The 22,525-nt window shown below is 38.4% G+C and overlaps 1 protein-coding gene across 3 annotated transcripts; it reads left to right on the top strand.

The window, feature by feature from the left end:
* Positions 1 to 9,069: 9,069 nt before the first annotated feature.
* On the top strand, positions 9,070 to 21,972 carry zmp:0000000991 (uncharacterized). 3 transcript variants are annotated; one of them, XM_053487892.1, is made up of 5 exons: positions 9,076 to 9,204; positions 13,684 to 13,754; positions 14,761 to 14,947; positions 16,359 to 16,410; positions 16,655 to 21,972. In XM_053487892.1, exons 1-5 carry the CDS (start codon positions 9,104 to 9,106, stop codon positions 21,374 to 21,376), a joined length of 5,133 nt encoding a protein of 1,710 aa, XP_053343867.1. In that variant the 5' UTR covers positions 9,076 to 9,103; the 3' UTR covers positions 21,377 to 21,972. The 3 variants fall into 3 exon arrangements, with proteins under 3 accessions (XP_053343868.1, XP_053343867.1, XP_053343869.1); XM_053487893.1 differs by lacking the exon at positions 16,359 to 16,410 and having other exon boundaries at positions 9,070 to 9,204; XM_053487894.1 differs by lacking the exon at positions 16,359 to 16,410.
* Positions 21,973 to 22,525: the final 553 nt, after the last annotated feature.

The following is a 22,525-nucleotide window of genomic DNA, read 5'->3' as shown; positions in this document are numbered from 1 at the left end:
TTAGCTTAAAATGCTAGCGCCTTATTTCACACACACACACACACACACACACACACCTGAACTTTAATGTAAGGCTATAATATATTAGAAAGCATCCATAATGAATAAATATTTCACTTTTGCATCAACATTTTGAGTCACTTTACAAAAACATAAAACACATGTAGGTTTTCTTTTTTGTACAGTAAGTAGGACGAGACCGGGTATTCTTTGTTAGCTATGTGCTAGATAAGGAATAAACACTCTTGTTTTAATCATGTTCTTAGCTAAATAAAACCTTAGAACAGATAAAATACTTTGTTTGCCTGTAAAAAAAATCCCCAAATGTTTTTTAGTTATTCATTTTTGTTTTTTGTTTTTTACAATTTTTTTTTTTTTTACACCACAGTAAGACTACAAATTGAAACGACTACATTGCACAAACCCAGTTGCTTCCTGATCATAACTAAATGATCAGTTATTTCCTTAGTAATCTCTCACATCACACTCTGTCTCAGGTTACACTCTGTTAATCTGAGGTTTAAAAACTATTCTTTCCCAAAGTTTATACACTCTATTGCCCAAAGTATTTGGACATCTGGCCTGTGTTTCGTTCGCAAACTAATACCACAATGTTGGTAACAGCCAGTTGTAGAAAATGTCATTGTATGCTGTAGAGGCGGCACGGTGGCTTAGTGGTTAGCACTGTTGCCTTGCACCTCCAGGGTTTGGGTTTGATTCGGTGGAGTTTTTATGTTCTCCCTGTGCTTGGTGGGTTTCCTCCAGTTACCTCCCACAGTCCAAAAGGAATGCAGATTAGGCTAATTGGCAGTCCCACAGTGCCATAGTGTGTGAATGAGTCTGCGATGGATTTGCACCCGTCCAGGGTGTACCCTGCCTCATGCCCTAAATCTCCTGGGCCCCTGGAGTGGTATCAGACAATGAGTGAGTGGAGCGTGTATGCTGTAGGAGTAGCACTGTGGTGTGGTTATTAGCACTGTCGGCTCCCAAGTCCATGGTCGAGGGTTTGAGTCCCACCTCTAGGTCTGTGTGTGTGGAATTCCTCTGGTGCTTGATGGGTTTCCTCCAAATGCGCTGATCTCCTCTCTTCCTGTTGTGTTTTGGCTGTTGCACAAAGCAAACTCGATGCAGACCTGATGTGTTAAGGTTACTTTGAAAGACCTAAAAAGTCTTGCACAGACCTCTGAACATCTTTGTGATGAACTGGGACATCAACTGCACCCCAGATCTCCTCACCCAAAATCAGTGTCTTGTCTCACTAATACATACGGAGAAAAAGATCATTATGTGCTATAGTGTATTTTATGGGGCTATTAAAAAATAGATTCAATGATATGAATGAGCTGAATATCCATAGACATAATTTATGTTGTAATTTCATAGTTTTTGACTGATGAACCGATTTCAGAACTGATTATGTTGTCCCAGAGACATGCCGGCTTTGTGCGCAGATTGATCTGAACATCCATTGATGTGGAGTCACGCTGATCCCGGCACTGTTAACCGAGCTGTAATATGCACAGACACAAAAAATGCTATTACTTAATTTGCTGTTGGGTATCGATCTCTTATTTCTCCCTGGTAAATGCCATTCTGCTTCTAGGCGGTTCGATAACGACCAGAAGAGATTGTGAGACACTGCGTTATTGCAGGAACAGTCATCAAGAAAGATATTAAAGAGATCTGGCAGGGAGCACTGCGGCAGACGAAAGCGGAAATGTTGGGTAATCATAAAAAGAAAAAAAAGTGGCAGCCGAGTGGAGTGTGGGTCAGAAAAGGGCTAGCTTGCTGAAACAAGGCCTTAGCTATAGGCTAAGTGACTGCACCATGCTGATTCTGCAGACCTGCACACAAGGGTTGAGTCTGTGTGTGTTTGCTTTTGTCCAGCTTTAGTTTAATCATTTTTATGCTGCAATTGAGTTAAAATCTCTTTAGAGTAGGGATGCATTCAGACCATCCAGAGTCAGACTTTTAAAACTGCTCTTGTAGCAATATCCATTACTATATGACACTCTCTGACGTAAGCTTAATGCATGTTTTTGCACTAATTGCATTCTGGAAGTATTGCACAATTAATGATGAAAGCAAAGCAGACTCTTGCAACTCAGCAAAGCATAAACCACAGCACAAGAAATTTAATGCTAGCAGCAATGGCAGCAGGCAAAAAATTAATTGTTAAATCTTCCTTGATGCACCTGATTGATAAACAGTTGAGAAGTAGGTTATATGTTTTAATATCAGTAACGGTGTCACTATTGTACATACAGTATACAATGAATAGTATTGATAAATCCCTAATCAAAACGCAACATCCAAAAAAAGCACTAAAGATTAAAGGCTGTGTATGTGCTATATCGTTCACATATTTATCAGAGTTAAAGTGCCTGGAGGAAGGTTTGGTTTCGAGGAAATCATTTATGTTAGTCAGTGCACTTAGAGCTGTGTTCGAATATGCTTTGTGCTTAGGGACTTTATAAATGATTGACTGTAAAAGCATTAAAATTCTGCAGTGACAGCTCAGACTCTGACACTGATAAATGTTCATTTCCTGCATATCATGCCCTGAAAGCTGGGACCCATCTGGAGTGTCTAAAATGAAAGAGGGGAGTGCAATCATACTTTTCTCAGGACATAGACCTTTGACCTTCATCTAAGCGCCTTTCATCATAATTATGTTATAAAGACACGTGATTCATCTTGTTTTTCATGATTTTAACTTAAAAAAACAACACAAAAACAGGCATCTGGTTAAAAAAAAAATTGTGAAACTAGAACATCAGACTATCTGTGCGTCCGAGCTCTTTGACTTATCTCTCTTACTTTTTTTTTTTTTGCACGGGGTGTCTCTGAAAGCATGAAAATAAATGACCATCTGCCCGGCAAGAATGGCACCGTTGGGAGAAAGATGACCTGACCCCAACGAGGACGGATCCGGGTCCCATGAAACCTTCTGGGTAAATGAGCACTATCTTCTCCCTGATTGGATAATAGAATAATGTAAGATTAACAGAGGTTGCCGACGTCTATTAAAGAACTCCCACATTAGGTTCTATGAGTTGTGTTGCTTTCAAGCGTTCTTCCCGGTTCCATTACTTAGAGTATAAGCTGAATTGATAATAGTCGTTTCACATCTCGCAGCATATCAGCCAAGTTGGTGGACAATAATTTCCACAAATATGTACTACAATGAAATCCAGTTAGTTCCTTTAACAGAAGCCGTAGACGTCTGATTGAGGCTGCAGACGTACAGTGAATACAACTGATTGACTGCAAAGCAAATTGGCTGTAGTATTAGCTAAGTGCAGGACAAATTAGAAAACAAGCTTTTCATCTGATCTCTATTCTTCTTTTTCTTCTTCTTCTTCTTCAGGAAATTGAGAAGGAACCCTTAACAGGACCTGCGTAAAATGTTTTAAGTAAGTGAAAGTACACTGGAAATGGACTCATTTAAAGTGCCAGCCACTTTATGGCTATTCTGAGACATAATGTCTCAGAGCTCAGAGAGGTCAGTAACTCCCCAGCGGGCAATGTTGTTCTATCTAGTCTAACATCCACTTATGAAATATATAATCAGTAATTACAGTATTGCCAAAGGATTGATGAGGAGCTTAGCATTGTGGTAGCATGACGGTCCAGCCTGTTAAAACGCAATACAGTCAAACTGATCAAATTAGGATAGGAGGGATTTTCTTTACTTTTCCTATTTATTAATTAACAGTAATGTTTCTAACTTTTAGTAATTAAAATTATAAAAGACTGCTAGCTCCACCACTGCACCTCAACTATCAGCTGACCAATAAATGTCTTTGTTCTGAGGAATTGGTGGAAAAATCTCTGGTTGTTACAAAGCACTGACACTGGAGACTCCTTACATACCTTATTTATCTTTTCAGTAATTATATCTTGAACATTAAATTACTGCATTATTTACTCGGTTTATTATTTGTCTTAGATGGTGTCACACATTTACCATACATGTTATTATCTATGAAGTTACTTTTGTGGTTTTGTAGAAAATTGGTCTTCTCCTTCTGACCAATCAGATTTGAGAATACAACAGCACCAGCAGTCTTACGTGAATTTGGAAATGTAGACAGGTTTCAAATTCACAACATGAAGAAGCGTACCATGAAACCTTTTAAAACACCCCAAAGTCAATTCTCTCCAAGTCGACAAAATCTCCTATAGATGTCTTGTTGGATTGAGATGTGGCGAGTGTGCAAGCCTAGAGCATGTAATTTGCATGTCATGCCCTGTGCAAGGGCGGAGTCATTGTGGACAAAACCACACCCGTATCAGAGAAATGTTTTATCGTAGAGTAAGAATTGATTTTTGTATATTGATCTGCAGTTGATATTTCACTCTGAGGAGACCAAACCATGGCGAGGAAGATTAAATGCCCCCCAAAAGGGTTGGTCTTTTAATTTGTGACCAGTCTGTGATTTGCACCTGGCGTGTCTAAATTATTATTAGGTTCATTTACATTTCTATAGTTCTACAGAGCTACTTAGAGACAGAGACAGCTGCAGGAGCTGTGGTGCTTTAGCGATCCCGTTGGAGCCAGAATTTTCTCAGAGACGTATTTCTCCCCAAATTGCTCTATTTTCACAAATGGACATATATTGATTTTAAGAATGCCTCTTTTCAAAACAGATAATCCGTTACTGCCATTTACCTCTGCCAGTCACCACTTAAGCATAATTACCCAGCAGTCAATACTGCAGCACAGTTAACCTCTGAGTCACCGGCTGCAAGCTTCCCATGTCCGACCTCTGTTCCGATTGACAGGATGTGGGAAGAGAATTAAATAATTGTCTTTTCAATTAATAAAGCAGTTACTTGTGCTTAATACACTCCACCAGAACCACAGACTGCCTTCAGTGTGTTTATACAAATAGAACCGAGAACCTGTCCAGATGTCAGGTATCTGTACAGCCATGTTAGATTTTAGCATTAGATTTACCCCAAAACTATATTTTTTATATTTTGGTCAATGCTCTGAGCTTTGTTCTCATACGGTGGCCTATAAATAAAATGATTCACCTGCAGTAAAAAAGTACCGATAGAAATAATGTAAACCACAAGTAATGATGCAGCGTGATGAGTGATTCAACATGACATCAATCGCCTCTTCCAGCGCCTTCGTCTCGCCTTGCTGCCTGCTTGAAAGCAGAATTTATGATCACTGTACATATCTTTGATTTAAACATCCATGCAGTTTTTTTTGTTGCTGTTTTATTTCAAAGACTTTGAGATTGAATGTATCCAATTCATCTTTCAGTAATATTCTCATTTTCTTGATCTGAGGCGTCTGTGATTTACTACACCACTACTGAATTGATTGACATTATAATGTGCTACAAAATCGAGTCTGAGTGACTGTTTAGAGTAACGTGCTTTTATATGGCGTGTTTGATAAATCGAGCACTGGCAAATTTGCTGATCATGTCTTGTGATTATTTTTTCTGAGCTGTATAAAAACTCAATTATGCTAACCGCTACAGGACGTGCTCTGAATGCTTTGCCTTAACATGGCTGCTCTTTAAGGAAATCAATTCCCTGTTATGAATTGGCCCTGTCATACTTAACCGTGGAGATAATGCATTTTGTAGTGATTGGTTTGGATTTATGTAGCACAACAAGAAGCTTATGAAATATGGAAGACCTCTCATGATCTTATTCCCACACCTGCTGTTATACTACGTGTGTGCTCAACTTATAAGACAGCAGAAGTGAGAAATCTGCAGCGGGACCCAGTGGACTTTAAAACAACCCCAATATTAAGCCATTTTTTTACGATGGATGCAACACTAAAAATCAATTCGTTCGTGTTTCTGGACACATTATCATATCAGTCCGGTTTAATGCTTCACAAAGATATTAAATATTTAAAAATACATCTATTTCATGGATGTTACTCCATCATTAAAAGTTTAAAATTCTGTTGCTAAACATTCTACAGTACATCGGAATAGGTTGTGTTCAAATAGGCAAATGTGTCTAAATGGAACTAGTGTTTAGCTAGTACGGTAGCACGGTTAAAGGTATCACGGTGGCGTAGTGTATAGCACTGTCGCCTTGCACCTCCAGGCTTGGGCCTGTGGATTGTGTCTGTGGAGTTTGAATGTTCTCTCCGTGCTTGGTGGGATTCCTCCTCGACTCTGGTTTCCTCCCACTGTCCAAAGACATTCAGATTAGGGCTAATTGCCATTTGTAGTGTGTATGTATGTGTGTGTGTGCGTGTGTGTGTGTTTGGATCCACATCCTGTCAGTCACAGTGAAGGAGGTGTGGTTACTGGTGTCTCAATCTCAGTGAAGGAAGTGTTGCATCTGTATGTCATTCTCAAGACCAATAAAGAGTAATGGCCTCGTAATAGTCTGAGTGAAGGGGGGGGCTCTTGGTTTTTCTCATGTATTACTGCTTAGACCTCCTCCAGTCTTAAAAAATCTTTCAAAAGAACCTGGTACTACATTGGTTTAAGGTGGTGATTACTATTACACTACATGTGTGTGTGATAAGATTTAGATTTAAAACACATACAGTACCATATGCTTTTTTTATTATTATTAATAATAATAATAATAATTTTGATCCTATAATGAAGTGGTTAAGTGTGTCTGGATTGACATGAACCTGTTTAATGGACGACCATTTTAGCATTTCACGTTTATAATTCATGGTCATAAAGTCTTTAGTAATTATCTAATGAGATCATTCAGTTTTAGTCCAATGTAAACACTAAACTGTGCAGTATTGGGAGGTTTTCATTAAGTCAAGTAGGTTCAAGTCAATTGTCATTTTCACCATATACAGTTCAGTACACAGTGAAACGAAACACAACATAAATAAACAAAACTAGCTAAGAGGAAACCTAGTTAGCTAACTAAATAAGACAACAAATGAGCACCCTAAATAAAAAAACTAACTAAAAACTATACAAAAAAAACAAAAAGCAACATAAAATGTACTCGTGCACAGAGCTGAATTAAGGAAGTGCAAATATATTGCTAGATGGTATGCATCTGTGTGTGTGTGTGTGTGTTCATGGGTGTTTCATTATTGGGATTGAAAAAGCTGAGATTCAGAGACCGGAGTATTAAGTAAGAATTAAGAGATAGAAACAGTCTGGAGATTACATAATCGTCTATAAATCTGTGAGAAATCCATACTGTATAAGTATGAGAAAATTAGAAAGTAATAGCCCCCTCTATTGTACATGATAAAAACTGCAGTAAGGAAATACCCTAGCAATAGAAGGCTAGCATTTTCTTTGCTTTTAACCCTTCTGAATTATTAATCTGATCGATTCAACTGCTCTTTGGATGTTTTTCGCCTAATGACTTTCTGCTGTGGTGTACTCCTACATTGAAACTGAACTTCTGATTCTCAGTGAAAGTTTTAAAGTACATCCACCCTCATACTTCTGATGCCTGTACATCCCAGCCTTACTCAGCCAACTCACTTTTCTTCATTTGTTCTCATGACTTATTGGTGGTGCTGACTAGTTAAACCTGTAATGGGATGAAATTGCATCTAATCACCTTGATGACGATTTATATTATAGCAAACAAGCTAAGTTATAGGAAGCTAATAACACTGCAGTGGGAGTTAATGTGCTTAACTTATCCATATCTAAAATTATTATAATATCTAGAATATTTATCTAGAATAGTTCATTAGAACTGGTCACTAATCATATTTTGTTATGTTATGCAATGCAAAGTTATACGTGTTAGGTTTCACCTGGGGAATTTTAGTAGGCCGTTTTTTTTTTTTACAAAGAATCGTATAATTTAATTTCTACATGTTTCTTTGACTACCATTTGATATTTTTACACATTAATTTTCATTACTCACAAATAAATCAACAATTAGGAGACAAAATGAGGCAAGGAACAAAGAAGCCAGAAAGACATGATATTGCATTCGGGCTGATATATTTTTATTGTAAATATGCTAATACTATTACTACATGTATATAAACACTGATTTTGAACAATTTTGGTGCGGTATAATAGCAAAACCAACTAACCTTGACTAAAAATTCTTACTAAGATACTGAAAATGTTCCTGCTATACATTCATACCTATTCCACACTTTTATTAACATATTTAAATTAAGGACATAATTTAGCACTGTCGCCTTGTACAGTACCTCCAGGGTTGGGGTTTGATTCCCACCTCAGGTCTGTGTGCATGGAGTTTGCATAATCTCCCCGTGCTGGACAGGTTTTCTCTGCGTACTCCAGTTTCCTCCCACAGACCAAAGACATGCAGATTAGTATAATTGACTTTCCACAAATTACCCATAGGGTGTGAATGAGTGTGAGAGTGTGTGTGCCCTTGCGTCCAGTTCAGGGTGTACCCCGCCTTGTGTCTAAAGCCTACTTGGATAAGTTCCAGGCCCTCAGCGACCCAGTAAACAGGATAAAGCGGTATAGATGATGAGTGAATGAATTAAAATAATGGTTAAAAAAATGGTTGAAATTGTCTGTTTAGGATAAAGTAATTCAATATAATTAAGTACATTAGAAACTGCATTTAGTTTAATATAAATTTGGAAAAGCTACATTGTTTTGAGTGCAGAAATTTGTAGAAACCTTCAGGGACTGATGATGATGATGGACGGAAAGCTGAATGCGACCGCCGACAGTGCGCTCATGAATCACCAGTTACTGATCCGCTTTTTTTAGGTGGATCATCATCACCTAGAAATATAACGTTATCTACCTGTACATGTCGAGCACATGGTCTAACAACCCGTATTAATGAGCAAAGGGGTGCAATAAGAGTCTGGATCAATATTTAGTCAGCGTCCGCATCGAGGAATCACACTTCAAAGAATCAAAGAAATACATTGGCGCGTTATTTTTTCTTTTCTTTTGTGTGTAACAATATTGTTACTTCGAATCAGCCATTCTCCAGATGCGGCATCAGCACGTGCACATAAAAACGTTCACGCGCACCCCTGGATCCTGCTGCGCGGAGCGAATCGACTCACTCAAATGATTCGATCCAGAGGAACCGACTCTTACCGATCGCGACTCTCTTGTGGTTTGTTAACGGGAGGAAACCAAACGAGTACTGCAAGTCTCGGCTATAATGTCAACACTTCCTTCGGGTTTGAAGTCAAACTGCGACGTGAGCACCGAGCTGTGGAGTGTGTGTGCGGACAACTCATCAACGCGGAGACACAGCGCGAGGTGAGTGTCTGTAATGTAACTGCGAGCTGATGGTGTTGGACCTGGTGGTGTTGAGACTGAGATCTGATGGTGGTCTGAACACCGACATGCTGCTTGTGATTTGTTACAGCGCGGGAAAAACTGAAGCACGAGCTGAGGATCTCGTGCAGAAACATGAACGCGGGAGTTACGTGTCGAAGCAGCGTTTAGAAAACTAATGTCTCTCCACTGATCAGCTTAAAACTCTTCCCTCGTCTTTACTTATCTATTTACAAGCTACACGGGTATAATGCACAGTTTGCGAGGGTAAACGCACAAGTTTGCACTTACGTTGAACTTTAATTAATCCGAATTTTACTCCAGTCTTTAATGATTTTTATATACGACGTCCTGCTTCAAAATACGACCCGTTTTTTTTTTTTTACTTTTGTGGAATTTCTACAGGAAAAAAAGTGTTCCTGGACATACTGGGTTGCCAGATGTGATCCAAGGAGTGTCATGTCATATCATATCAAAGAGGAGGTTACATAATAACATCGTTGGTGTGATGTTTATTTTGACTCTGCAGAGGAAAACCAATCAATCCATCCATCAATCAGTAAACACAAATGTTTACAGATTTTTCAATATAACTTGCAGCACTGGAGCAAAATAAATTAAATCATATAAATAGGAAATAAAGGGTATTACCATAAACAGGAAAAAATATTTATTTTGTGCAGCAAAAAATTACTAAACCTTGTATAAATAATTTCCCTTTCTTTACTAACACACTCACATTTGTTAAACTACATGTCCTTTAATTCATCTTTTATTATGCATGTACTTAAACATCAGATGCATTTCTTGAGATGATCTTTGCGCACTATGTTTTTTTTCCCCATACACATTACATTTACATTTCCCTCATGCATTCTTAAAGGTTATCTAATAAATAAGAGTGAAGCGTTTTGGAGGACATTTTTGATAAAAAACAACAACAACCTTGATTTCCATTATTTATTGACAAATACACTGTGTGAAAAAAGTAATTTGGTTATATTTACATAAATTGCAGTTTAAAGTTGTCATCAAGAGTCAAGAGCACAGATTTCTTTTCACAATATTTTGTAGATATGAGAAGTTTTTAGCATTCATTTTTGTAGACATTATGTGCATTTCACTTTTTTTTATGTAACACCACTATTTTTCTGGTTGTATTCCGTGATACATTCCGTGAAATTCCTTTAGGAAAAAGTATATATTTTTTTAAATCTCTCCCAGCCCTAGTTTTAACCCTGTTTAACCTAACCTTATTTAGATATGTGCTTTACTGAGTAATTAATTTTTGTTTTAATTATTTACCACAATCTTTTGTTTTATGTCAGATATTATAAAAAAAATTTTTTTTTTTTTTTTTTTACCTTTTTCTATCTTGCTTCTTTGCTGTAAGTTATTTTGCACAATTCTAATAATAGTGATCTGGAATGTTTATCAGCCCCATATCAATCAGGATATGATTGACATGTCACTAGAGAGGAACATTGACAAATCTGGCAACCTGTGTGGGAGTTTACACTGCCTACAAAACTATTAACCATGTTAGTGGTTAAAGCCTCCGAGCTTGAGGCTGTCAGTCTGATCTTTGTTTTTTGTCTTTGACCGCTTAAACATGGCAGTTTGTTGCCTTTTATTTCTTTATGTAACTTAATGTAATGAAATGTCACATGATGTGATGTAGCTGAACACTAAGCTTGATCCTGAACAATGTGGAGTAGTAATGCATTTGTGAATAATTGGGAGAGACTGATTTATGTTAGACTAGCAACACCCTGCTGTGTAATAACTGACAACTGTACGTGATCCTGAGCAAACATTTGGTGCAATTCTAATCCCGGGATTAGTAAAAACCTGCACAGTGTTTTCCAGAATTAGGCCAGACTGTGTGGGTGGTTTGTGTGTGTGTACTTTGTGTTTATATTGCTGTTTGCTTAGTGTGTTATTGTTTTTAGATTCCATCCATAAATGGATAGATTTCCTTTTTTTCTTTTAAGTTTTCTTTTAAGTGTCTTGATTTCATCTTCATAATATTTCATTTTCAACAACATCTGTTTAGATAAAGTATGTGCAAAGAACTCAGGACAAAGTAAGCAGAGTATCTTTTCTATAAACCTTTAAGAAATATTATAAAATTGTGTATTTAGCACTGATGCAAAACAATTATATTTTTTCTGCAGGAAAAAAAATTCTGAAATAAATAATGTGACCCCATAAGTACATTATTATTCAAAAATGTTGAGCCTTTATTATTTAAATATTCTGCTTATAGATTATTTTTTTAAATTATCATTAAAAAGAACATTCATTCCAGGATTTTTGAGTTACTGAGGTTTGGGTTAAAGCCATACAAAAAGACCAAGCTAATAAGAACTGCATTACCATAATAATAAATTACAAATATTTGAAAATTGTATGGTAATGTGTAATGGTTATAATTTTAATAAAGCTATTAGGAATTAGACCTTCTGGCCATACTTTATGCACTCCACTTTAAAACTCACTGAGTCACAATTGCAGTTTATACAGTACTTCTTTTAGGTTTATAAAATCTCATTAATAAGGTAACTAAATGATCAGTATTTTCTGTTAAATTCCCATATACACTGGTTAGCCATAACATTATGACCACCTCTGCATGACATTGGGACCCATCAAAGCCTGGACTGCACCAGATCTCTGTAGGGGTGCGTGGTGTCTGGCAACAAGCCGTCAAGGTCTATACGCTGTGAAGTGTGGTCTCCGTGGATCAGATTTGTTTTTGTTTTTCAGCACATTCCACAGATCCTCGATTGTGTTCCTCAGATCATTCTTGAACCATCTTGCAGTGTGTCAGGATGCGTTATTCTGCTGAAAGACAGTGCTTCCATGAAAGAGTGTACTTGTTCAATGTTTAGGCAGGTGGTACGTGTCAAAGTAACATATACATGAATGTCAGGAGCCAAGGTTTTCCTGCAGAACATCGCCCAGAGGCATTACACTGCCTCTTCTTCCAGTGACAGACACGCATCCAGACATCCATATGATGTAACAAAAAGCATGATCGATCAGACATGCCACTTTTTATTCATTCCTTCTTGGTTCAGTTCTGTAGTTGCGACACAGCCTCATACGCAACAAACTGGGATCTTTCTTTCAGAGCCAGCGTGCACCTTTTCATTAATTTGAACTGCAGTAGCTCTTCTATTGGCCAGCCTTTGCTCTGTGCATGACTCTGTTGCTGGTTCACCCGTTTGGACCACTTTTGTTAGGTCCTGACCGCTGCAGCCATGGAACATTTTTTTCGAACATCAACTTCAGGAACAGATGGTTCACTTCCTGCCTAATTTAGCCCACCCACTTCCAGGTGCCACTAGTCATAATGTTATGGCTGATCAGTGTTTATCAGCTACAAACAGATATTTTTCCCATGTTTTAAAATTTTACAATGCTGAGTAGTAATCATATAAGTAAGTAATAATATGGTGAGCAATGCAACACTTTTAAACCCTTCGTAGTATCATTAAATGTTGTGGAAGGTCAAGTACTTACATTATAACTTGCATACTAGCCTTTCTTAGAAAATAAGTACCAATAACAATATGACAACATCATATTTAAACATCTTTTATCATAACGTAAACCTTGACTGTAGATCTTACAAGCCCTTGTGAATGAGGTCTTCCTGTAGAAAACATGGGATTATAGACTGATCCTTTATCTGAGCTGCTTTTATAGAAAATAAATCAACACCTTCTGACCAGACAGTAGGGATGGGAATTTCCGGGACCAGCTGATACGATGTTATCACACCCCCCCCCCCCCCCCCCCCATATCTACCAATTCCTCAATTCAACAAAACGAGTAGTTCAGTAATGTAAATAACTTTATTTACTAGCAGGCAGAATTTTAAATATGATGAAATACATGCATGTCAGATGGTCTGTTTTTTTATGTAAATGTAAACAGGTTTTTGTCAGCGGTTCACTTTGTAGCTGGTTTGTTTTTGAATGGGGTTGCCAATACTTTTTTTAACCACTTGTAAGATTTCTGTGCAGTGCTGTTAACAGACCTGAAACTTGTTGCAATGAATTTTTATTGTGTGCGTGCAGCATAATAAGCATTTTCATGTCATTATGTTTCTAAAACTGCATGTGACAGAACCCATTATGTGGCCAAGTGCCCACCTGTTCATGTGATTATGACAGCATTTATGGCATAAAGATTTTAGAGCTTTTGCATGACTCTATGCTTTCCTGCACATCTCCAGTTTGGTGTCTGGTTATGATTAGGTATGTGCCTTGTGTCATTCTGATGAACCAGTTGCTCTGGGTGTTTCTGTTTACTGCCATGGAGGGAAGGGAGTGGATCCAACAGATGACATGCTGTAGAACTAGAAGCGTTCCACATCTGGAACTTTTACTTTTGTCGAAGGAAACTCTCAAGTGCGACGCACAGCTCACGGAGGATATGTTTCATTTCCAGGGGTTTCCAGGAAACAAGAGAGAAGAAGTGTATCGCCAGAGCGTCGACTGAGAGCATCCAAACCGCTAAGAGTAAGTAAACTGATTCAGTTCTATCGCATTCTGTCACCGAGTGTTTAATAAGCTTTGAAGAAAACAGCTTTACCAGATCAGATGTGGTCTGTAAGGCTTGTATTTGTAAGTGCAGCACAAAAGAAGAAAAACATGCTTTCTGGCAATTAATTATAATTTTCTTTCAGATTTTTTTAAGCAAATAGAGTACATAGATATTCCGAATGCTGCTCACTTATTTAAATTTATTCATATTTGTAATCTTAACAACACTTTTAAATCAGATTACGTTAAACAGACCTAGCTTTAGATTGCAGCACACATAACTATTTAATAAATCCAAGGATTTAAAGATGTACTAGCATCAGACAATTTTATTTATATGATTGGTGTTATTAGAATATCCAGTACCGAACTTTTCATTATATAATATTTCAAAATGCACATTTAAAGCAAATTAAATACTTTTCCTAGTTTTGCGACCTAGATTTGAAAAAAATATTTAATATTTTTTAATTCGCACTTACAATCGAGGACAAAATGTGGAAGACAAAGTCTTTCAGTTTATACCATCTAGCCATGGAAAGAATTTTATAGATGCACACTCATATCTTACCATAATGTATCAAAAGTAATAGCAACCCTAACCTCTGTATGTTTCTTCAAAAATGAAATGTATATACTTGTATTAGAATTTAACTCATAACAAACTCTAAAAAGGTTTGCATGAGGAAAAGAAAAGAAAAATAGTAACCATATATATTAAATAGCAATAAAATATAGACATATATATTGCTAGGATTAAGGTTATAAATGAAGCTAAGGGCCATCATAAAAATATTTGACGTCTGACTTTTTTTCTGATATATATATATATATATATATATATATATATATATATATATTGTGGCCCTGATCGTCTTCCAAAAAGAGGCACCATAGTCGGAATTTGACTCTGGGCTTTTAGTGACTTTGTCCCAGATCGGATTTCTGAATTTAATTCCTTGTCCATGTTGTTTCTGATCAGATCTGCAGATCAGACGGAGAACACTCCTGAAAAGCAAAGGCGAGTGGGTGAGCGCGCCGGAGAGTCAGGATGAGTGTCGCAGTCAGCCCCGCTTCACGTCATCCATTTCCCTGAGGTTCCCGTCCACAAAGGGAGAGAATTCCAGGGCAAACATCCGCCTCGCTACAAAGCTAAGAGTTAATGATCTGTGAGTCTGCGTAACTTTCTCTTTTGACCTTTTAACCCTTTTCCATGCTGCATCAAAAATAGTTGCACTTCATATCCAGGCAACTGTGGTAATGATTATCTCAGGCTCTAACGCCACACCTAATCTAGCCTTTAACAGCAGGTGGACCTCGCCCTCTTAGTAAATGCTGTAAGACAATTAAATACCATTCATACTTTCTGCCTATTGATGCGTTTATTATGGCTCGGACTCGATCATTGTCTGTCAATCATAGAAGCCCTTGTAGTCGAAGATGTTATTAAGAGCTCTTTTTGTATGTACTGGATCTGGATCTGACCTGAAATAGCAGCATGCCATGCCCTAATGGGTGTGTATGTGTGTGTGTGTGTGTGTGTGTGTGTTCCTGAGTCTAAGAAATACTGTTTTGCTCACATGCAGCGTTAGGCGTTATTAACCAGGGCACGTTGAGGTAAGAGGGTGTGGCAGCATTTCATGAACATGTTAAAACTCACCATTAAAATGTGAAATATGAACTGAGAAGGTTTCCTTAGCTGAATCAGATTTGGCCTTGCCACACAGACCAAGCGGGCATGGCAACCGAGGCCCACAGCGATCCGAAAATGTTGCGTGCGAGTGTAAACATGAGTGTGTGTGTGTGTGTGTGTCTGCTAAAGAGTTTAGGCCCTGACCCCTCCCTGCTTGTCGGTCTTGTACTGACTGTTTATTTCTATAATACTTAGTCGCAGTGAGAAGGACGGAATGTGGTTCATCTAGTTTGGCCTTGTTAACTTGCTACACATTTGCAAGGTATGAACACGGCCTTGGCTTTCTGGCCCATGAGAAACAGTCAGCTATGCTACAGTACTATGTTTTATGGCCCTCTTTTCTTTCCATGAAGAAAAAAAATGGCCACAAGTTCAAGTCAATTTCAGGGACACACTGAATGTTCTGAATGTCTGTGTGTTATACAACGTACAGTAATACTGTCCAGCTTTTCCTGGATGCTTATTTACATCTGTAGAAAAATGTGCAAAAATAAATTAGACATGCAGTAAGAATAATTTTGTGTAAATAATGTCAGCAAATCTGTTATCGATAACATCTATCGGTTTTGAGCCACTTACCTTCCTAACCTCCTGGCAGAGGCAACCATGTTTAGAAATAAGGGGACTTAGTTAATGGGATCACAAGATCAAAGAGCACTAAAGCGTCAGTGAGTTATCAGGTGTTAAATGTTGAGGATGATCTTTGTTAAGTAGTTTCTTCAGTTCTTGGGCTGGGTGTAATCATTATTTTACTCTTTTGAAAAGAAAAAGGTTGCAAATTCTCTTGTGGGTGCCAATAATTTTTGGAATTCTATGTGTGCTAAATAGTAAATAGTCATTTGTTAAATAGTTTTTTTTTTTTTTTTTATATATATACATATATGTAGGCACACAAAATCTGATGAGGGAACAAAGGTAGCTGATGGACAACGTCCAGAGGTAGGCATTTCCCCTAAAGATTTCTTTGCAATATAAATGTAGAATCTAGTAAAAGCTTGAAATTTAAATATTTCTTGATGCATTTGCCTAAGGCAACTTTGTAATATTTGCAATTCCAGCAGAAAGATTGATGTGTTAAGCTTAAGGCAACTTTTTTTTTAAACACTCATATGGACATTTGACATACAAACTTTGGTAGTCTTATATTTCTTGTGTGTGTGTGTGTGTGTGTGTTTCACAACAGTTTGGTGAGAAGGATTTCCTGGTTGATGCGTTAAGAGAGCCAACTGGTAGAACAGCTAAAGATGAGGATGTGCCAAAATCAAGTAAAGACTCCATCTCTTCATGGGGAAACCATGGTGCGAATGCTCGACCCTCTGATGGAGTACAGCGTGGCTTAGACCTCTGTGATCGGGGTCATCCTGCAAATATCTCCGCACAGGGACACTCCGCAGGTTTTGAGCACGTGTTGGAGCTACGAGTCACTGAGTGTGAAACCGCAGAGGGGCAATCAGGACTTAATTACCCTCTAGGACAGAATGCAGAAGGAAAGTTTTGTCACAGGACTCTAATCTCTTTTCGAGAGGATTCTGGTTCAAAGGCTGACTCTGACTGCCAGGTCGATGCATGTTCTTCCTCAGCAATAAACCAGGCCTTATCGCTACCCTCGTTTCCTGCTTCTTCTGACAGCAATAATCTGAAATCAGATCTTATCACTTCCAGTGCAGCCATGTTTACTTCTACCATAGTCTCTGTTCTTGCTCCTCATTGGAGCGGACGCCTTAGGAGGCACAAACGAGGCTTTAGTGATGTTGGGCCAGATACTGCACAGAGTACAAACCAGTCTGCTTTGAGTCAGAATGAACAGCAGCAACGTTTTCCCCTCCAACAGATACAGGCGCAGAGTGGAGTCACCAGGAGTTCTGATGAATGGCAAAACGAAAGCTTTTCACACCTCTCTGAATCAAAATCACAATTTTTGAAGACCAGCTCAGTGAGAATGAACAAGCATGCAGAGGACCAAAGAACAGAGTTTATGAGGCCCCTGCATGTGTCAATGGACTCCAGTGAGGTGCCTAGACCTGCCATGTCACTTCAAGTTCATAACTACAGAAGGATGGCACAGTCAGTGGATCAAGGAGACTCCTTCTCTTCGCTAAGGTCTAGGCCAACCACAAGCACTTTGCTTTTGTCTTCCAGAAGAATGAATTCGAGAAAACCTATTCCTCAATCCTTTCAAATGAACAGGCAGTTATCCGCATCCATCAGCTCTCTAAATTTACCAAGTAAAAGTATATTGAGGTCTTCCCAACCACAACTCAACCTTGTTTCCTCAAATAATCCAGCCGAAGAGACACTTCTGAGAAAAAACTTTCTTGCCTCTTCTGACCAACTTTCAGTCACACACAAACCTAAGGCCCTCTCTCCAAATTGGGCAGAGAGAGACTTCTCAAGTAAGCATCGTTATTTAATCACTGGGAATTTTGACAAAACTCCTCCTACTACAGATGATACAACCAGGGAAAGACTGTTTTCGAACTATACAAGATTCAACCAATCAGAGACGCTCAAATCTGCTACGGATCATGGAGCAGTTGACCGGAGAATCACTTCCACGAAAACTGTTCAGGATTTTAGTTGTAGGATCTCAGAAAGATCTGGTATGTTTTCTCCAAAGGAGAATGCAAATAGTGTATTTGTTTTCCCACAACCCCTCCCAAACTTTAATTCTGATAGTGTACTTAAGAGACAGGTCAGCAAGATATCAATGACGAGCACGAACCGTAAACCTAGCACTTTTGTGCAGTCTAACATTATCAACAATATGAACAACTCAAGCATGACCAGCACTACGAACAGCTCAACTGGCCCCCGAACAAACCATCCATTTGCCACCAGTCCCTCTGTCAGTTTAACTCCAGCACCCATGACGCAGGCTGACCAAAACAATGTTCAGAACTCAAGCAAGCCTTCCTCAAGCCCTGTGAACTCTCTAAACATAAGAACATTTACAGAGAGTCTTAACTTCTCACCTTTGAAAGATTCTGTTGAAGAAAGAAGTCCGTCTCATTTATGGTCAAATTATCTGAACTCTAAGAGACAGGAAAACGTGTCAAATCAAAGCCCTTTAGATGAGCAAAGTCCATTATCTACATCTGAGTTTAAGCCCAGAAGAGTCTGTATTCCGAGCATCTACACATACCTAAGGGAAACCAGTTCACCTAAAAGCACCCAGGTATCTCCAGCATTGAGCTCTCCCAGTCCGCAAAACGTATCACTAAAGCAAATACAGGAAGAAAATAAAAATTCAAGGAAACTGCAATTTACTTTTGACTTAAACTCATTCGAGTCACAAGATCCCCCTTTAAAACCTGACTCCAGTTCTACCAGTGCACCACAATCCCTGCCACCTGATACTGGTAAAAAAACTGTGTCTCGTATTAGTCAATCCCCTTACTCCACCCTCATCTCTACAAGAGAAGCAGTTAAGAGCATTTCATCTCCACCTGTGGGGCAGCAACACAGTAGATCTTTATCTTATGGTAGTTCACCAGTAGATGCTAAGTCTTCAAAGGTTGGGAAAAGATCCTATACTTCTGTCATCAGAGACCGAATGAATCAAAGGAAGGTATCACTGGGAGAGCAGGTGGGAGCTACCAATATCCAGCCTGCAGCAGAAACAGATTCCGTTTATCAAGATCGCGTCTCGAAAAGCTCAACAGATGCAAAGTTCCCAGACTGTCAAACTAACACCTTAATCCCTACTGCTACACACCCAAAACAGACTGACATGAGCACTACTGTCATTACAAATATCCCTCATGAGGAACATAATGGCATATTTTTGTCTTGGGGTGACAAAAATAACACTTATGCAAATGACACGTTGAATGCCAAAGATCTTTCTTTTTCATTAGGCCCATCCCTAGTCAGTGAGGAGATGCAAAGAGAAGCCCTAACAGGAACCGCACAAACAAATCAAACATTCCAGGAAAGTCAGAGTTCTAACTCAAAGAAGAGCCTCTTTTCAATGAGAAGTAAGAAAGAGAATGCTCTGTCCTCATCTCCTTCAGCGAGCAAAGAGGGTTTGGCTGTCAAAAATGGTGAGATGACAGGAGTTAAAACCAAGAAAGTGGATCAAGTATTAAATCGGTTAAGGCAAACCTTTGGGGGCAGATTTTCAGAAGACAGTGACATAACAAATAAGAGAAAGACTAAAAAGGAGGAGGCTTTCAATATTAAGGCTTTTGAAAGTGTTAAGAAAGAAAAAGAAAGTGATCATCTGACTGTTACTAGACAGATTAAACCTGAAGAGGTTTTAGACGTGAAGACTTCTGAAAGAGCTCGGAAGCTAGACAGAACGGTAAATCAGACTGTTAGGACGCAGGCTAAACCTGAAGAGGTTTTAGACATCAAGGGTTCTGAAAGAACTAGGAACCTAGACGAAACAGTTGATCTGACTGTTAGGACGAGGACTAAACCTGAGGAGATTTCACACAGAAAGACGACTGAGAGAAATAGAAAACGAGACCAAACGGTCGATATGACCTTTAGGACGCAGACTAAACCTGAAAAGGTTTTAGGCATCATTGATTCTGAAAGAACTAAGAAACTAGACCAAATGATTGATTTGACATTTAGGACACAGACTATACCTGAAAAGGTTTTAGACATCAAGGATTCTGAAAGAACTAGGAAGCTAGACCAAATGGTTGCTATGGCTTTTAAGACGCAGACTAAACCTGAAGAGGTTTTAAACATAAAGGCTTCTGAAAGAACCAGAAAGCTAGACCAAACAGGTGATCTGACCTTTAGGACACAGACTAAGCCTGAAGAGGTTTTAGACAGCATGGCTTCTGAAAGGACTAATTTGGTAGATCAAACAGATGATTTTACAGTCAGAAGAAAGATTAACAATAAGACATGCTTAGACATTATGACTTCTAAAACCAGGAGGAAAGCAGAGCAGAGGCTTTCTTCGATTCAAACTGTAAAATCTCCCAACTCGCCAAAAACTCTTACAAAAACAATCACCTTTATGACAGATCCTTGTGACTCTTCTAGCACCAAATTAGATTTCAGACATGAAAAACAAGATACCTCATCAGATAATGACAATCACAAAAGACTAGAGGAGGAAAGGAGAAATCAACTCCTAGCTAAACCCCTTAGCCCTAACTGGCTTGCGCCAGACAATATCAACTTCTATGCGACACTGCCTCTGGGCAAAAGATCCAGACTTGGTCCTTCTCCAACACTTTCTCCATATGAATGTTTTTCAGAAGATGAACAAAGTGATAACGTGTTTTTCAGCAACGTCCTAACAAAGAAAAAAAACACTTCTTTTGGTGAGTCAGAAAATGTTGCTCAACAAAACAACAGTGTAAAAATTTGGGAGCAGAAGTCGTCAGGTGTAAAGGTGACCTCTCCCTGTGCTGATCTCAAGTATGGACTGCATCGTGGACGATCCGTCTCTGTTAGCAGTGTAGTTTCAGGGCGTCCGTCAGGTCCTGGACGAATCTCGACAGGATCGAGGCAAAGCAGCATCAGTGACTTGAGCAGCCTAGATGGCTTTGTGCCTAAGAGCCGACATTCAAGCATGAACAGTCCAGTCGGTTCACCTGAGAACCAGATTTCTTATAAGGGACCTTCAGGACGGTTATCATCAGAGGGTCTTCTCAGGAGCCCAGATAACCTGGAGGCCATCTCATTTCTGTGGGACATGGAAACAGATCCAACACCGCCCTCTTCTCCACCGTATGCTCGACGTATGTCCCAGGTCTCCAGCCCATCTTCAGCTAGCAGCTGGACCTCGCCAGATAGCTCGTCTCCTCGTGGATTTCTGCCTTCCAGGACCTACAGGTCCACATTGTCTGCTTTCAAGGAGTCGGGTTCAGAGTCTACTACTGACGATGAATACTATCTCAACAGCGATGATGACGATGAGAAAGAAACAGAACTTTAGTGGATAGTGAATGAAGTGGATATTATTTGAGTGGTTAAGGTTTTTGTATATGAATGTTTTGTATGCTGTATGTGCACTTTGATCAATCTTGCTCAGGAACAAAACACAATAACAATGTTATTATAAACAACTTTAAATCATAAGAAAATCTTTATCATGATCGGACGAGTGAATGTAAGACAATGAAAATGATCGCTTGATATTAACAAGCTGAAGCACTTCTCCATGCTCCTGTTTAAACTTGCCCTGGCTTGGTTAATTGCTTCAACCCATGCGGTGCATTTGAACCTGTTTTCAGTTTGAGATTGTTATTGATAATCAATTGTGACCATTTCTTGCACTGTAGAAGCACAAATGATATTCTGGTTGTTTATTTTGTGAGATGTGTATAAGAAGCTTTTTTTATCGATCGTTGTACACCAGCTGCTCTTCTTATTGCGCCATTCCTTAAAGTAGTGTAAATACTGAAGAATTTTAATAAAAGCAGAAAAGATAAAAATAATATTTTTTTATTCGGAACCACAAATATATTTTCTCAACCCTGAGCTTTCTCAACTAGAATAAATGAAATCTAATGAAAGTAAACCATGCTTGACAGTATTTTTTGCTAAAATCTTTCTACCAGAGCAGGACATGATTTATTTATTTTTTTTCAGATTGGTTTTAATTTCAATTTGTAAATTTTTTATCTAAAATTATTTAACAAAGAAAAAATATCAATCTATATCGACCATCATCGATAATTGTAAAGTTTAAAGCCCAATGCTTAAAGAAAAACATATTTGTATAGCATTCACTGCAATATCGATATATCATTTAAAAATTTTGTTTGAAAGGCAGATAAACAATAATAAATTAAAAATATATTTTTTAGAATAACTGTGTAATTTGTTAATTTAATGCAAACTGGACAAACTAATCGGATATTTGTACACTGCATAGATGAATTTTCTTGACATTCCAGAAGTCTGCAACCGGAAAATGTGAACACAGCGTTTCAACAAACCACATTTTCCCTCTGGGTGTTTCTTTAAATTGTGGTCTTGATATCATTTAAGAAAAAACATTAATTTTGTTCATATGAATAAAATGACATGATTTATTCAGTGTGATCTAGTAATCCAAAAGGAAGAAATAAAACACTTGTGT

Source organism: Clarias gariepinus, chromosome 26 (assembly GCF_024256425.1).
Source record: "Clarias gariepinus isolate MV-2021 ecotype Netherlands chromosome 26, CGAR_prim_01v2, whole genome shotgun sequence".
Taxonomy (NCBI): domain Eukaryota; kingdom Metazoa; phylum Chordata; class Actinopteri; order Siluriformes; family Clariidae; genus Clarias; species Clarias gariepinus.
The sequence above is the reverse complement of the archived record's forward strand: the minus strand, read 5'-3'. Positions and strand labels throughout refer to the sequence as shown.